The sequence below is a fragment of the Trichechus manatus genome, unplaced genomic scaffold (genome assembly GCF_000243295.1).
Source record: "Trichechus manatus latirostris isolate Lorelei unplaced genomic scaffold, TriManLat1.0 scaffold00040, whole genome shotgun sequence".
In the NCBI taxonomy this organism is placed as follows: domain Eukaryota; kingdom Metazoa; phylum Chordata; class Mammalia; order Sirenia; family Trichechidae; genus Trichechus; species Trichechus manatus.
In genome coordinates, this window is record NW_004443976.1 from 5556189 (window position 1) to 5573797 (window position 17609).

Below are 17609 nucleotides of genomic sequence, written 5' to 3' on the forward strand. Positions count from 1 at the left end.
GACTTTCCCTCAGAGCCAACAGAGAGACAAAGCCTTCCCCCAGAGCTGGCACCCTGAATTCAGACTTCTAGCCTCCTAAACTGTGAGAAAGTATATTTCTCTTTGTTAAATCCACTTGTGATATTTCTATTATAGCAGTACTAGATAACTAAGACAGGGAGGTGATTTCCTTACCAAATTCCAGTACACAATACATGATTGGCTGAAAATATGAAAAAGTTTGTTAAATCATGGATATTCCTAAATGACACATCTCTAAGTATTCAGAACTCACACCACATACCACTTGGTGTCACCATTAAAAACATAGCAGTAGACTAGACAGACTCTGGCTGTGACCAGGGTAACTCTCCTCCTCACAAAAAGACTAGACAAAAACCATAAGTGGAGATGGTGATGACATGCTTGGATGCCAGCATTCAGCCCTCTTTTGGAAGCTCTAGGTTGAAAATTTGAGTTTTCCTTATAGAAGCAAAGAAAAGACCTCAGAGCTAAGACACCCAGGTTCCCTGAGAAGGAAATCACTCCACAAACCCAGGAACATAGCGTCCACCATCATCACATTGGGACAATCAGCATTGTCCAATCATCTTACGTGACTCTCAACACATGGTACTTGAATACAGGGTCGTGGGAGGCAATTTTAGGTGGTACAGGTATGGTAACACCAAGTCAATAACCCCATCTCTACTCCTTCAGGTACACTAAGGAGACAGCCTCGGGTTTGGGCCAGAAAGACTTTAACACTGCTCCAACTCCTCCTCCTCTTCCTTTTCAATAAAGGAGACAAGCTTCAGGATCACAGCCTTCCATAGGCAACAGGACCCCAAATCTAATGACACTGGCTTTGCTTTCATCCTGTTTACCTTCAGGCTTACCTGGTATTTGTAGCAAAGGACACTGCTTCTCAAGTTATGGTAGTGATATAAAATTTCTTTCTAAAATAAATTTATTTTAAAAATGTGAATCAGTTGTTTTTTTCTTTAAAAAAAAAAATACGTAAGCACAGATGGCAAAAATCATTCAGGTGGACCAAGGTTTGGGAAGCACCTGAAGAATCCTTCATTCTCTGCTAATCTAACCTGTTTTATTTCTGGTCCTGGAGAACTGCCCTATACTTTTGATTGATCCAGAGGCAGAACTCGAGTTTCACAAGTAGTTACAGCATCAGTTTCTTTTTGAAAAGCACTCTGCAAGGGCTGTGACAAACAACTGATACTCAACACAACTTCCTCAGGTCAATCCACAAACGTTGTTACTACCTTTGTTCAGGTAAGGAAACTGCCAGCCTGGGACAACAAAAGACTTGACCCAGGTTACAGTGCAGCTGGCCTGGATCTTGGTACCTGATCTTCTCTCACTGCAGAACTCTTTATCCTACATCTCTCTGCCCAATCGTACTGGTTTTTGTTTTTATTTAAGAAAATTAAAACAAGATATGGAGATTATTAAAACTGACCTACAGAAGACCTAAGGTAGAACCCACATAGTTCCTTTGATGTTAATACTCATGAGCCTGCATTCTTTCACCTTGCACATGTCCACACACAGGTACGCATACACCACTGTAAAAGAAAGCAGGTACGAACTGTCATGATACGTGACAGGTGTAGTCAATGCCCCTCAGGGCTCCTGGCACTCCTCTGCTATCATAAGAGCTTTCTGGTGGACTCTGGGAGACAGCTGCAGGAGAAGAGCAGCACTGTAGGAGCTCAGCTTCTCTCAGAATGGTCTTAGGTTTAGAGAGGCTATATCTACACTTTCTGTCAGCTTCAGGAAAAGGGGAATGAGTCTCTACAGGAAAAATTCTTCCCTCATTTTGTTGTTGTTAGTGTCTTCGAACCAGCCCCAGCTCATGGCGAACCCACGCACAACAGGATCAGACCATTCCGATCCATAGGGTTGTCATTGGCTGATTTTTGGAAGTAGACTGCCAGGCCTTTCTTCCCAGTCTGTCTTAGTCCGGAAGCTCTACTGAAACTTGTTCAGCATCATAGCAACACGCAAGTCTTCACTGATAGATGGGTGGTGGCTGTGTCTGAGATGCACTGGCCTGGAACTAACCTGGCATCCACATGGAAAGTGAGAATTCTACTCTCTGCCCTCTTCCCTCATTATAAATACGCATATCATCTGCCCTGCCTCTTTTATCTCAGCTCCTACTACTCTCCCCTTTGTTCCTTATTCTCCAGCTGTCTCACCTTCTTTCTAGGCACTGAATACGCCAAACTTCTTCCCACTTCAAAGCCTTTGGTTTGCTCTTCCCTCTGCCTGGTACAGTTTTACTTCCATCAGATGTCTCCATAGCTGCCTCCTTCTCATCATCTCAGTCTCGGATCAAGTGTCACCTCCTCCAAACACCCTTCTCTGTTTACCCTTCCTAACGCTGCTGCCTCTTTCCCCATCACTGTCTCCCTTAATGCATTTGCTTTGTATGACTCATGGCTTTCTGAAATTGTTGTCTGTTCACTTGCCTATTGTCTGTGTCCCAAACTAGCCTGCAACCAGCATGAGAGCAAGGACCTGCTATCTCTACCTCAGTACTACTATCTCCACAGCCCAGCATGTAGTAGGCACCCAAGAAAAACTTGCTGAAGGAAAACATACACACACATATCTACACACACTATGATTACCATTCCATCAGAGAAACACAGACAACAGCAAAAAACTCCACTGTACCTGGTCCGGGAGGAATCCATGTCCAGCACCAACTTTGCTAAATGTTTCCTCTGTTTTTGAATATTTGGAATTTCTACCTGTGGTTATGGGAGATAAGAGTGAAAGATATCATCCAACTGAAGATCAAGATCAATTCTTAAAGAACGAATGACAGTCACCCGACATGTTTGCTAGATGTTTCCCAATCTTTATTTTCAGATTAAATTCTTGATTCCTTTTCCTCAAGTAACCTCTGCTCTCTCCTTGCTGACCATCTGCCAGGCCCTCCATCAACCCAGGCCAGCTCAGAGCGGGCAGCATAGAGGCCAACAGGGGAAGTGAATGAAGGGGACCTGCCGTCAGGTCTGATCCCCAGCCCTAATTCCAAAAGGAAAGCAGGAATGAAATTAGGATGAATTTTGATATAAATAAAGTACAATTTGTCTAAAGTAGATCATGAATAAACACTGTTGTGGCTTTTCTCAGCTATGAGAAGTTCCTCCATATTGGTTGTATGGAGATGCTTTATTTATATCTTTATTTCTAAAAATGACTTCAGTGAACATTCCAGTGCCGGATTTTGGTTTTAGGCTCAGCAAAAGTAGGGCAGGATGTGAGAATTAAAAAGAGAAATTGGCCATAAATTGAACTACTGAGTCATCTTAGGCTGGGGCTTTCATATAAGGAAACAATGTGAGGAAAATCCAGTGTTCTCTGCAGTACTTTCCATTCATTCTTCTGACCAGGGATGAGTAATGTACTGAGTGTCACAATGGTCATGAAGAAGAAAGGAAAGGGCAGTGGTCAGCTGGGCACCCTCAGTCACCATCTAGCTTCAAGGCAAAGCTGGAGAGGCCCATGGGTTTCTTGTACAAACATGCCAAGTGAGTCTCAGCACCCAGGTCAGACTTGCTCTTCGGGTTTGCTCAGGCTTTGGCCAGAGCCCCCAGGCCACCCTTATGAAGAGTAGAGGGCCTCTCGTGAATGTTCTAGGCTAGGGGATGATCTGCAATGTAATGGGCTCTGAGAAGTCTAGAGCTGGTCTATGTCAAAGCATCATATCTAGGATCTCCCCCCGAATGACAGGCGAGTGCATGTTGCTGTGATGCTGGAAGCTATGCCACTGGTACTTCAAATACCAGCAGGGTCACCCATGGTGGACAGGTTTCAGTGGAGCTTCCAGACTGAGAAAGACGAGGAAGAAGGACCTGGCAAGCTACTTCTGAAAAAACTGGCCAGTGAAAACCTTATGAATAGCAGCGGAACACTGTTGGAGACAGTGTCGGAAGATGAGCCCCTCAGATTGGAAGATAATCAAAATACAATGGGGAAGAGCTGCCTCCTCAAAGTAGAGTGGACCTTAATGATGTGGATGGAGTCAAACTTTTGGGACCTTCATTTGATGATGTGGCATGACTCAAAATGAGAAGAAACAGCTGCAAACATCCATTAGTAATCAGAACATGTAATGTATGAAGTATGAATCCAGGAAAATTGGAGGTGGTCAAAAATGAAATAGAGCACTTGAAGGTCAATATCCTAGGCATTAGTGAGCTGAAATGGACTGGTACTGGCCAACATGAATAGGACAATCATACAGTCTACTATGCCAGGAATGACAAATTGAAGAGGAATGGTGTCACATTCATTGTCAAAAAGAACATTTCAAGATCTATCCTGAAGTACAATGCTGTCAGTGTGCAGTGGGATGGATCGCTTTTATATGGCATTTCTTGCCATGGTCTTATAACTCCCACCGAAGTGACTGGGTGGGACTATGCAAATAAGCTAATTGTGGCCCACAAGGGATTGGTCAGTTTTGCCATCCAGCTGGGCTTAAAATGAGCCAACCCACAGGCAGGAGGAGAGGATCTCACCACCACCAAGAAGAGGAGCCAAGGGTGGAGTGCGAGTTTTGGACGCGAGATCCCTGTGCTGAGAAGCTCCTGAAACCAGGAGATGGAGAGAGAGAGATGTAACACCAAAGATGGTGAGAAGCAGCAGCAGAGAAATGGCAGCAGCAGAACTAGGAGACCAGCAAGAGACAACCCAGCCCAGGGAGTGAGAAAGCTGAGTGCCTTTGGGCTGAGGCTTACTAGTGGAGTGAGGTGCCTCAGGGCACTTATCACAGATCTAGAAGAGCTTTGTAACACTTGCTGGAGCAGGGCAGAGGCTGATGGGCCAGAGAGAGGCATGCCCGTGGCCACGACTGAGAAGAGGCTGTTCTGATCGAAGAACTGTACCCTCAGTGTTCCTGAGTCTGAACTGCAACCTGTTACTTCCCTAATAAACCCCATAATCGTGAGTATGTCTGTGAGTCCTGTGTGGCCATTGCAATGAATTGCCAAACTCGGCAAATAAGTAGAGAGTGCCATGGGATGGATGGTTTTTGTAAGAAATGGTAAAGATGGCAGAGAGAGGAGGCATATCTGACCTCAGCCTCATAGGAATCAGCCTTGGGCTGTCGAAGTTGATTCTCCTTCCCCCTTGTGAAGTTTATAGGAGGTCAGATGCCTCCGTCATGCCACTTTACACAGTGATAGCATAATATCCAAATGTCTACAAGGAAGACCAGTTAATACAACATTCATTCAGATTTACACATTGACCACTAATGCCAAAGATGAAGAAACTGAAGATTTTTACCAACTTCTGCAGTCTAAAATTGATCAAACATGCAACCAAGATGCGTTGATAATTACTAGAGTTTGGAATGCAAAAGTTGGAAACAAAGAAGGATTAGCAGTTGGAAAGTATGGCCTTGCTGGTAGAAATGACATTAGAGATCACATGATGGAATTCTGTAAGACCAACAACCTATTAACTGGAAATACCTCTTCTCAACAACATAATTGGCAACTATACACATGGACATCACCAGATGGAATAAATACATAGGAATAAAATCGACTACATCTGTGGAATGATATGATGGAGAAGCTCAATATCATCAGTTAGAACAAGGCCAGTGACTACCTGTGAAATAAACCATCAATTGTTCGTATGCAAGTTCAAGTTGAAGCTGAAGAAAATTAAAATAAGTCCACTGAAGTATATCCCACCTGAATTTTGAGACCATCTCAAGAATGGATTAGACACATTGGATGCTAATGACTGAAGACCAGACAAGTTGTGGGATGACATGAAGAAAAAAAAAGGTCACTAAAAAGACAGGAAAGAAAGAAAAGACCAAAATGGATGTCAGAAGAGACTGAAACTTGCTCTTGTACGTAAAGTAGCTAAAGCAACAGGAAGAAATGATGAAGTAAAAGAGCTGAACAGAAGATTTCAAAAGGCAGCTTGAGAAGACAAAGTGAAGTATTATAATGACATGTGCAAAGACCTGGTGTAAGAGAACCAAAAGGGAAGAACATGCTCAGAATTTCTCAAACTGAAAGAACTGAAGAAAAAAATTCAAGCCTACAGTAGCAATACTGAAGGATTCTATGAGCAAAATATTAAACAACGCAGAAAGCATCAGAAGAAGATGGAAGGAATACAAAGAGTCACTGTACCAAGAAGAACTGGTCAATGTTCAACCATTTCAGGAGGTAGCATATGATCAAAAACCAATGGTACTGAAGGAAGAAGTCTAAGCTGCAGTGAAGATTTGGCAAAAAACAAGCTCCAGCGATTGATGGAATACCAACTGAGATATTTTAACAAACAGATGCAACACTGGAAGCCTTCACCAGTGTATGCCAAGAAATTTAGAAGATAGCAACCTGGCCAACTGACTGAAGAGATCCATATACATGCCCATTCCAAAGAAAGGTGATCCAACAGAATATGGAAATTATCGAACAATATCACTCACACCACACACAAGTAAAATTTTACTGAAGAGAATTCAAAAATGGCTGCAGCTGTATATCGACAGGGAACTGCCATAAATTCAAGCCAGATTCATAAGAGGACGTGGAATGAGGGATATCAATGCTGACATCAGATGGACCTTGGTTAAAAGCAGAGAATACCAGAAAGATGTTTACTTGTGTTTTATTGACTATGCAAAGCATTTGACTGTGTGGATCATAACAAATTATGGATAACACTACAAAGAATAGGAATTCCAGAACACTTAATTGTGCTCATGCAGAACCTGTACATAGACCAGCAGGCAGTGGTTTGAACAGAACAGGGGGATACTGTGTGGTTTAAAATCAGGAAAGGTGTGCGTCAGGGTTTTATCTTTTCACCATATTTATTCAATCTGTATGCTGAGTAAGTAATCCGAAAAACTGAACTATATGAAGAATGGGGCATCAGGATTGGAGGAAGACTCCTCAACTACCAGTTACATGCAGATGACATAACCTTGCTTGCTGAAAGTGAAGAGGACTTGAAGCACTTACTGATCAAGATCAAAGACTACAGCCTTCAGTGTGGATTACACCTCAGCATAAAGAAAACAAAAATTCTCACAACTGTACCAATAAGCAACATCATGATAAATGGAGAAAAGATTGATGTTTTCAAGGATTTCATTTCACTTGGATCCACAATTAACCCCCATGGAAGCAGCAGTCAAGAAATCAGTCAATATACTGCAGTGGGCAAATTTGCCGCAAAAGACCTTTAAAGAAATGTTGAAAAGCAAAGATGTCACTTTGTGGACTAAAGGGAGCCTGACCCAAGCCATGATATTTTCAATTGCCTCATATGCATGTGAAAACTGGACAATGAATAAGGAAGACCAAAGCAGAATCGATGCTTTTGAATTATGGTTTTGGCAAATAATACTGAACATACTATGGACTGCCAGAAGAACAAACAAATCTGTCTTGGAGGAAGTACAACCAGAATGCTCCTTAGAGGCAAGGATGGCCGAGACTTTGTCTCACATACTTTGGACATGTTATCAGGAGGGACTAGTCCCTAGAGAAGGATATCATGCTTGGTAGAGGGCCGGCGAAAAAGAGGAAGACCCTCAACGAGATGGATTGACACAGTGGCTGCAACAATGGGCTCAAACACAGTATGATTGTGAGGATGGCGCATGACCAAGCAGTGTTTCGTTCTATTCTACATAGGGTCACTATGAGTTGGAACCAACTCGTCGGCACCTAACAACAACCAACCCTTTGAATACTTCTTACCAGTTACCAGTTGCCGTCAAATTGACTCTGACTCATGACAGTTCATGTGTGTCTGAGCAGAACTGTGCTCCATAAGGTTTTCAATGACTGAGTTTTCAGAAGCATATGGCCTGGCCTTTCTTCCAAGGTGCCTCTGGGTGAACTCGAACCTCTAACCTTTCGGTTAGCAACTGAGCACATTAATCATGTGCACCACCCAGGGACTTGAATATTTTTAGGCACGTGTAAATATTTATCTATACATCTGTCCCACAAACAGCACCAGTGGATGTGGAATTGCTGGAGCAGTGCAGAGAAGAAACCAGAGATGGTACAGGTCAATACTCTCTAATATGGTAGCCTCTAGTCACGTGTGGCTATGTAACTTTAAATCCAAAGTGATGAAAATTAAATAAAATTTAATTTAAAAATTTAGTTCCTCGGTCACACCAAGTACACTTTAATTGCTCGATACACACATGTGGCTATTGGCTACCCAACTGCGCAGATAAAGGACACTACCATCATCGACGTTCTACTGGGAAGTGCTGGTTAGATTTGACATGACCAATACAAGGTAACTGGAAGGGAGAGCCAGGGTGTAGGGCACACAGACCCCCCAAACATTTCCTTCTTCACTTCATAAAATTTCACTTCGTTAAGGCTCGCAAAATTGGCACATAGACATTAAGGCTTATTTTATTTAAAAAAAAAATTCTATTTTGTGTCCTTTAAAGTCCAAAAAGAATGGGGCTTTATAAGCATAAACCTTAAGTGGCCTTACAGAATCTACTGGATGCAGGAGACTGGGGACCTTTTCATTTCAGAAGACTGGAAACTGGTGGAGGGCTTGGCTGGTGATGACAGTCAAGACCCTAACCCACTTTTATAAATCAAATCTCTGCAATGTCAATAGAGAAGAAGAGTATGTGTGGGAGAAGGGGATGGCTGGCAGCTGAAAGGGCTACCACGTTTTGGAATCTTGACCAGGTGGTGAGATGATTCTCCACTCATTGTATGTGACTCCTAAAATGTGGGACTCGAACGATGGGGTTATGGGAGGCAATTTTAGGTGGTACAGGTACAGTAACACCAAGTCAATACCCCCTCATCAATCCGTCCTCTACTCCTCCAAGTACACTAAGGAGACAGCCTCGGGTCTGGGCCAGAATGACTTTAACACCTCTCCAACTCCTCCTCCTCTTCCTTCTTAATAAAGGAGACAAGCTTCAGGGTCACAGCCTTCCACAGACAACAGGATTCAAAATCTTATGACACTGGCTTTGCTTTCATCCTGTTTACCTTTATGCTTATCTGACATTTGTAGCAAAGGACACTGCTTCTCAATTTACAGTAGTGACATAAAATTCCTCTTTAAAATAAATGTATTTGAAAATGTGAACACATCAGTATTAATTGCTGATGAACAGCATCAGGGAGTAGCATGAGGGCTAGAACCAGTAATGGAGCTGCAAGTCAAGTAACTAACTCTCATGCTCACTGATGCCGATTTTTATTCCTGCTCATACCTCAGCCAGCAAAAACAGGGGCTCGATCACATCTCTCTCTACTTGCAGTTCAAAATGTATCAGCTCTTGAGCCAGCTTGTCCTCCGTCTCTCCACAGAGTTTTAGCATCTTCCTGCAATAGAAGGAAAAAAAAAAAAACTATACTAAATATCCTAGAATTCCACCTGCTTCATACTCCTGTCACCTCCTGGCTCAGTGTACTTTCCTGAGGCAGTACTAATATGGTGGTTGATTTCCAGGACATTCCACTGACCACCTTGCTCCACCTGTTTTCATCTCTGAGATTACTGATTTTTCATATGATGCTGAGTGCCTACTGTATGCCTGGAGTAAAAGGGCCCGTGTGGGAAAACAGAAGAGAAACGCGGGGAGAAGAAGCAGACTCACGTACACCTAATCCACAGGCCTCAAAGGAGCCAGACGCTTCTATCTCTCCTGAGAACACTGAAGGAACTAGCTAAAACAGATCCACTAACAGACTAGCCTCAAACACATACCAAAAACTCAGTTTTAGTAGGTTCTAGTAGAAAGAAAACCCTTTTATCTAAGCCATCAAAACTTACATAGTGCTGGGTGGGTAGACAATTATCCAATGGAAAAACCATTCCAAAATTAATAATGAGTGAATAACAGAAAACCTGAATGAGTAGAAAGTTATGCCATGTTCCTAGATGATGGGATACAATATTCAAAGGTCTTAATCTCCCCTTAAAAGGTATACAGCTAGTCCTGGCTTTTCACAATATCATGTTAAATGAAACTCATGTAAAAACGTTTTACAAATCACTAAAAGGTTAAGCAATGAGATCAGAAAAGTCTCTGTCACTTTTCTAATCTTTCTCTCAAGACACTGAACCATCTTTGATGTGAATGAGTTTCATATTCTTGAACTAGTCTCTTCCAGAATAATTAGTTATTATTCTGAAGTTAGTATGTACTTTTCCTGTCCAATATTTTTGCACTTTTACTACATATGCGTATGTTCACACGTAATATATAATACTGCTGCTTTGCCTCATAAAAAAAAGTTTACAGCAATGGTTTAACATTGAACATACCCTTCTACTACTTGCTCTTTTAATTCATATGTTTTGAGCTTATCCATCTTGATACATGCAGAATTATTTCATTTTTCTATATGAAATTACATTCTATGAATACACCACTATTTATTAAGCTCTTCTATAATCAACAAGTTTGTGTGTATGTGTGTGTGTGGTGAAAATATACAAGCCAATACCACAATTTCTACATTTATAATACAATGACATTGATTACATTCTTCATGTTGTGCAGCCATTATCGCTATCCTTTTCCAAAGTATTCCACCACCATTAACATAAAACTCAATGCCCCTCAAGCAAGAACTTTCCCTTGCCCCCTCCATCCTACCCCTGGTTACCATTAATGGTCTTTGGTTTCTACATATTTGCTCGTTTCACATAGGTGAGATCATACAGTCTACCCTTTTGCAACTGACTTATTTCACTCAACATGTTTTCAAGGTTCACCCATGCATCAAGACTTCATTTCTCTTCATTGCACAGTAGAATTCCACTGTATTTATGTACCACATTTTATTTATCCAGTCATCTGCTGATGGACATTTCAGCTGATTCCATCTTTTGGCTACTGTGAAAACTGTGGCCATGAACACTGGTATACAGGTTTCTGTTTGTGCTCCTGCTTTTATGTCTTCTAGGAATACACCTAGGATTGGGACTGAATCAATAGTGTTTTGCTATTACACGTAATGCTGCAGTAAATATGCTTGTGCAGTCTCTTTTTGCATGTGTAAGAGTTTCTCTGTGTGAAGAAGAGGACACACATGTTCTTACAATCCTGATGGACATGACCAATGGCTCTCCAAAGTGACTGGACCGACTGACCCTCTCAGCAGCGTGTAAGGGAGTTCCCGTTACTCTACACCCCTGCCAACCTTTGGAATCAGTAGGCTACGTAATTTGCAAAACTGGTGGATATAAATACTATCACACTCTGGCTTTAAGCTGCATATCCTTGACTACTGGCGAGACTGAGTATCTTTTCATGTGTTTTGGGCCATTCAGGATTTCTCTTCCATGAAGTTCCTATTCATATTCTTTGGCTATTTTATATGGGGATCCAGTTGTTTGAATTTGTGGGAGTTGTTTATATGCCTACACATAAATGTGTGAATGTATAATGGATACTAATTCTTTTCCATATTTGTTGCAAATATCAATTCTCAGGTGTGGTTTATCTTTGTAGCTTTTTAATAGTGTCTTTAATCTGATTCTTCTGGTACTTTTCTCCATATTTCTAATGCTCCTCTTACCTATTAATTTTAAGCTTTATCTACTGTCAACTATAGAAAATGAAAACAGAGCTACTGTTACATTTCCCCTTCTTCCATTTATTTCTATCAGTAGATATTCAGTATGTACACTATATTATGACTCTCTATGCTATTTAGAGTTTGCATAAGTACAGGGTCAGGGAAAAAGAGGAAGACCCTCAACGAAATGGACTGACAAAGTGGCTGTATCAATAGGCTTAAGCATAGCAACGACTGTGAGGATGGTGCAGGACTGGGCAGTGTTTTGTTCTGTTGTACATAGGGTTGCTATAAGTCGGAACTGACTCGACAGCACGTAACAATAACAACGCTATTCAGAGCTAAGCCAGGTAGTAACTGATTACTGTTCCTTCCTGCACATTTATTTTTCCCCCTGGAGTTAAAAATTGCCTTGTTGTGGTTTGCTTGTTTAGCTTTCTATGATGTACCCAAGTGAGCCAAAATTCCTTGTCATTTTTTTAATCTGTCTCTCAAGACATGGAACCATCCTTGATGTGAATGCATTTCATATTCTTGAATTACTCTCCCAGACCTGTGCCAATCTGGGTTCAGTTTACCTTTTGTCTCTCAGGCACAGCTCTCCTCCTGGAATCTTCCTTCACCATTTCCTGGGACTCTCTCAGCCTCTATCCTATGTTGGATCTCCTGTTTACTGTATCCTGTGTCTACATCTGTCTTGGTTACTTTCTCATTATGAAACACATCTTGCTTTAGTTTCCTGAGAAAGTTTGTGGGAAGTCAGATTTTTGAGATCTTGCATGTTGCAACACTCTCTTCTACCCTCACACTGACTGATAGTTAGGCAGGAATTGAATGCTACAATGGATATCATTTTCCTCCAGAATTTTGAAGGTATTGTTGGATAACCTTCTAGCTGCTGGTAAGTCTAGAAGTATTCTGATTTCTCATCCTTTGTATGTGACAAGTTTTTCACTAGAAAGCTGTAGAATCTTTTATTTGTCATTAGTATTCATGATACTGAGCTGTGGCATAGGTTTATTTTCTTCTATTGTATTGGGTGCTCAATGGGCCCTTTCAGTATAAACTCATGCATGTCCTTCAGTTCTGGAAAATTCTTCTGGATTTATTATTACTTCTTCCTCTACTTTTCTAATAACGTCTGCTATTCAAGCACAGGACTTCCTGAACTGGCTAATTTCCTCACTTTTCTATTTTCCATTTCTTTGTCTTTTTGCTCTCTTTTCTAGATGATTTCTTTATCTTCCAAATCTACTAAGATTTTCATATCTGCTATCATATTTTTTTCCTGTGGGCTTGTTTTAGTCTCTGAATGTTTCTTTTCTACAAATATTTCTATTTCTTATTAACATCATGTTCTTACTTCATGGATGTATTATCTTCTCTTATCTCTTGAAAACATAAGTGATCTTTTTTGAAATTCTCTCCTCCCCCGAACAATTTCTATTTCTCTCAAAGTTGAATAGTTCCAGATTGTTTTGGTCTCTGTTTCATTTTAGAGCATTTCCTCAGTTGTCTGGTGATCTTTTGTGCGTGTCTATATTTAAGAGCAAAGATTAAAGAGCTCTGTGTTTGTGAGTGAAGCTTGTCGACTATGAGTTTCTTTGTAGGATGATTTGCCTAGGCTGTTCACTAGAGAACTGCCCTCACTCCAAAGTCCTTGGATTTTCAGGTCATTCTTCTCGAGCAGGTCAGATTCCCAGGGAAAGCTCTTCCAATTTCCTGCCTAGAGGGTAAAGACTCGGGTTGCATGAGTGGGGGAAGAGGGCTGAGGAGTCTCAGCATCATATATTAATTGGCTTCATCCTCTGCTTTACTGAATGGTATTCTTGCACTCTACTGTAACTGGTGTCCCCCAGTCTAGAGATACTGTTTTACCCCTCCAGAGAATAAGTCTCCAGACTTCTGCTGCAGTAGTGGGTGGGAGAGTAAGAGTTTCCCAGAGATGTGGCATGGGGAGGGGTCTTGGTGATCTAAGTGCTACTCCAATAGCTTTCAACCATTATTCATTATTTTAATCAACCACCCCACTCCCAAAGACCTACTATTCCACAGATACCTGGTGCCACCAACTCCTGAGCCTTGTAATCATGTCATGGTGTAAATTATGTTGCATCTCAGCATATCCTACTTCAGGTTTGTGATTCGACTTTCTAGGATTTGCTAAATCAGTTACCAGGCACTCATATGCTTTATAGCTCACAAAATGTTGCTGCTGTTGTCTTTTCTCCTGTTTTTTCCAGTCTTGTGGGCTTGTGTTTCCAAAAAAAAAAAAAATCCCTTTATTATAGTTTTAGTGGATTGTGGAATGGAACAAAATTAGACGTGTATGTTCAATCTATCATCTCTATCTGGAAGTCCTCCATCCTTGTACTCTCAACCTTGCTGGGTCATTATGCTTTAGATATCTCTTGGAAATAGCATACAGTTAGATTTCATTTTTATCTACCTGAAGTATTCTATATTTTAAACAGCTCAGTTCATTACATTTACATTTCGTATGATTACAGATTATATATGCAGAAATTGCCATTACCTTCATTTTCTGTTTTCTATCATGTTTTTTCTTTGTTTACTATCTTCTCTTGTATCCTTTTGTCTTAAGTTTTCTAGTGCTGCTATACAACAGAAATACCACAACTGGATGGCTTTAACAAACAAATTTATTTTCTCACAGTTTAGGGGGCTAGAAGTCCCCATTCATAGTGTTGGCTCACGGCGAAGGCTTTCTATTGGCTCTGGATGAAGGTCCGTGTCGATCAGGACAACCTCTTCTCAGCCATGTCCACAAGCAGGCCCCTCTCTGGCATTCAGCCCCTCGGCCTGACTTCTGCTCTGCTCAGGCAAGTGTTACAGAGCTCTTTAGCTCCACCGATAAGTGCCCAGAGGCACCCCACTCTGCCAGGAAGCCTACTACCCGAAGGTACTCAGCTCTCCGCTCCATCGGTTGGCTCCCGCTACATCTCATGCCAGTCTGCTGGTTCTGCTGCACAGGTCTTCTGGTTCTGCTGTCGCCACTTCTCACTGTCTTACACTGTCTCCAGTGTTACAGCTCTGTCTCTTGGTTCTAGGAGTTTCTTAGTACAGAGGTCCAAAGGACACGCTCTGCTCCTGTCTCTTCTTGGTGGTACTGAGGTCCCTATCTCTGCTTGCTTCTCTCTCCTTTTATCTCTTGTAAGATAAAACGTGTGACTCAAGTAAGGGCATGACTTGAATAAGGGCAATAAAAGTGGTGACTGGGGTCAGGGTGTGATCGGAGTCACACCCTCTAGTAAGGTGGTGACTCAAGATACATCTTACCCTAATCCTGCCTCATTAACATAACAGACAATTCACTCCCAAATGGGACCATAACAACAGGCATAGAGGCTAGGATTCACAACACATCACAAAATGGAGGATAATTACATCAGATACAAACTGGAGGACAACCACACAACACTGGGAATTATGGCCTAGTCAAGTTGACACATATTTTGGAGGAACACAATTCAATCCATAACATTCCACCCCTTGGCCCCCCAAAATTCATGTTCTTGCCACATGTAAAACACATTCACCATATATCATCCCAAAAGTCTTAAATTGACCCCAAGTCCAAAATCTCATCTTCTGCAAAATTCCTCTTCATCTGTAAACCTATGAAATCTACAATACAAGTTATCTGGTTCCAAAGTACAATGGTAGAACATGCGCAAGGTAAACATTTACATTATAAATGGAAAGAAGGGATAACAGGAATCAAGCAACTCCAAAACCTAGCAGAACAAATTACATTAGCTAGACCATTTGGGCAACGGCCCTACCCTCCAGACTCTCAGTCTTGCCCACCCTCTCTAAATTCTAGGTAGAGACCCTCTGGCCTCGGGCTTCAGCTCCACCTCCCAGGCCCACTGGGACGGCAACTCTATTCCCTTAGCTTTGGGTGGCTCCATTCTCCTAATCTGAGTGGTGACCCTACCCCCTTGGCTCTGGCAGGCCCCATTCTTCTGCTCCTTGGGCATGGCAGCCCCTCCCCCTCAGCTCTGAGTGGCAGTCCAATCCTCTTGGCCCAACTGAACGGCAGCCCTACACTCTGGAACTGAGTTGGTAGAGATCTGACTCTGAAACCTAGGAGGCTGTGACTCCACCCTGTGAGATCTAGGAGACCATGGCCCCATTCCTTGAAACCTAGTCAGCCTTGTTTCCCATGCTTCTTCAAACAGTTCTGCTGATCTCTGAGCTGCTCCAGGGATGGTCCTTATCTTTTCTTGGAGGACAACAGACATAGCTCCTTTGGCCCATTTCTTGCCCTGTAGAATTCCAAGAGGTAGACAGCTTTCTTTCCCTTTGCTCTTTCTCTGTCCCCTTCAGTATATGCTGATGGGTTTTCTGCTGTCGTAGTGGTTACATCCATCAGTATAAAGGCTTAATTTCTCTAACAAAAGATTGTGCAGCCACATCCTTGGTGAACATTCTAGTACATGTGTCCTTAGTCTATACAACAGAATTTTCCAAATCTTTAAGTTGTTTTCATTTTGCACAGTTCATTTTTAAGTCCATCTCTTTCCTGTTGCATTTTACTATAAGCGGCAAGGCGAAAACATGCAGCCCCTTTAAAATCTTGCTGAGAAATTTCATCAGCCAGGTATCCAAGCTCATCACTTGTAAGTTCTACCTTCCACAAAACATTTGAACAGAATTCTGACAAGTTCTTTGCCACTGCATAAAAAGCACTGCCATTGCTCCATTTTCCAAACAAATGTTCATCATTTTCCTTTAAGGCCTCACCAGAAGTGCATTTAACGTCCACAATTCTAGCAACATTTTGTTGCTGATGTCGTATGTACTCTCTAAAATGATACTTTCTCTATAGCTTTTTCACTCCCTTCTGAGTACTCATCAGAATTGCCTTTGACATTAATAATTCTACCAACAGTCTTAATCGATAAAGACAAGGTGGGCATGGTTACTTAACAGATAGCAAAGTCAAAGCAGTAATCAGAATAGTCTGACTCATATGGACTTATGGCATTGGCTACTTAGTAATAGTGTCCCTAGGAGTGAAATAGATGGGAAACCTACTAAATATTTACTTGACCTGCACAAGTGGAAGAATTCTAGGTCAACTGAACAGCAGTCTAACTTGAATCACCAAAATAGACAGTCACAGCCCCTCAATCAATTCCCAGACTTGAGCCAGTTTACAGACCCACAACCCCTTGAATGAAGGGGAGGCCGGGTCCCCTTGAGGGATAACCCCATTGTACTGTCAAAAATTTATACTGTTAATCTTTTTTCCCAGCCTTTCCTAGGGGGATTTAAGACCTTTTATGAGAGTGACTGTTCACTGGAGAAAAGGAAATAATCAGACTTTTCAGGGACCACTGGACACTGGCTCTGAACTGATACTAATTCCAGGAGACCCAAACCATCACTGTGCCCACTGTATGGAGATGAAGTTATTAATGGAGTCTCAGGTCCATCTCACAAGTGGTCCCCGAATCCATCCTGTAGTGATTTCCCCAGTTCCAGAAAGCATAATTGGAATAGACATAGCCAGAAACTGGCAGAACCTCCACACTGGATACGTGACATGTGGAGGAAAGTACATTTCCTACCTACGAAAACAGTAAACCAAAGGCAATATCATATTCCTGGAAGAATCACAGAGATTACTGCCAACATCAAGGACTTGAAGGCTGCAGGGGCGTAGATTCCCATCACATCCCCATTCAACTTGCCTATACTGGCCTGTTCAAAAAACAGATGGATCTTGGAGAATGACGGTGGAGTATCGTAAACTTAACCAGGTGCAGGTGGTGACTCCAATTGCAGCTGATACTCCAGATGTGGATTCATTGGTTGAGCAAATTAATACATCTCCTGGTATCTGGTATCTGTCTTTCGCTCGATTCCGGTTTCGAAGGATCACCAAAAGAAGTTTGCCTTCAGCTGGCAAGGCCAGCAATACACCTTCACTGTCCTACTCCACAAGTATATCAATTCTCCAGCCCTATGCCATAATTTAGTTCGCAGGGAACT

At 41.9% G+C, this 17609-nt stretch overlaps 1 protein-coding gene across 1 annotated transcript in view; it reads right to left on the bottom strand.

Annotated features, from left to right (window-relative positions):
• Positions 1 to 17609, bottom strand: part of ARHGAP44 (Rho GTPase activating protein 44) — a 114009-nt gene that overhangs the window by 78711 nt on the left and 17689 nt on the right. Inside the window, exons 5-6 of the mRNA XM_023730984.1 lie at positions 9269 to 9380; positions 2683 to 2759 (exon numbers count right to left, since the gene is read on the bottom strand). Coding sequence (XP_023586752.1) covers positions 2683 to 2759; positions 9269 to 9380 — 189 coding nt within the window. The remainder of the gene's footprint in view (positions 1 to 2682; positions 2760 to 9268; positions 9381 to 17609) is intronic.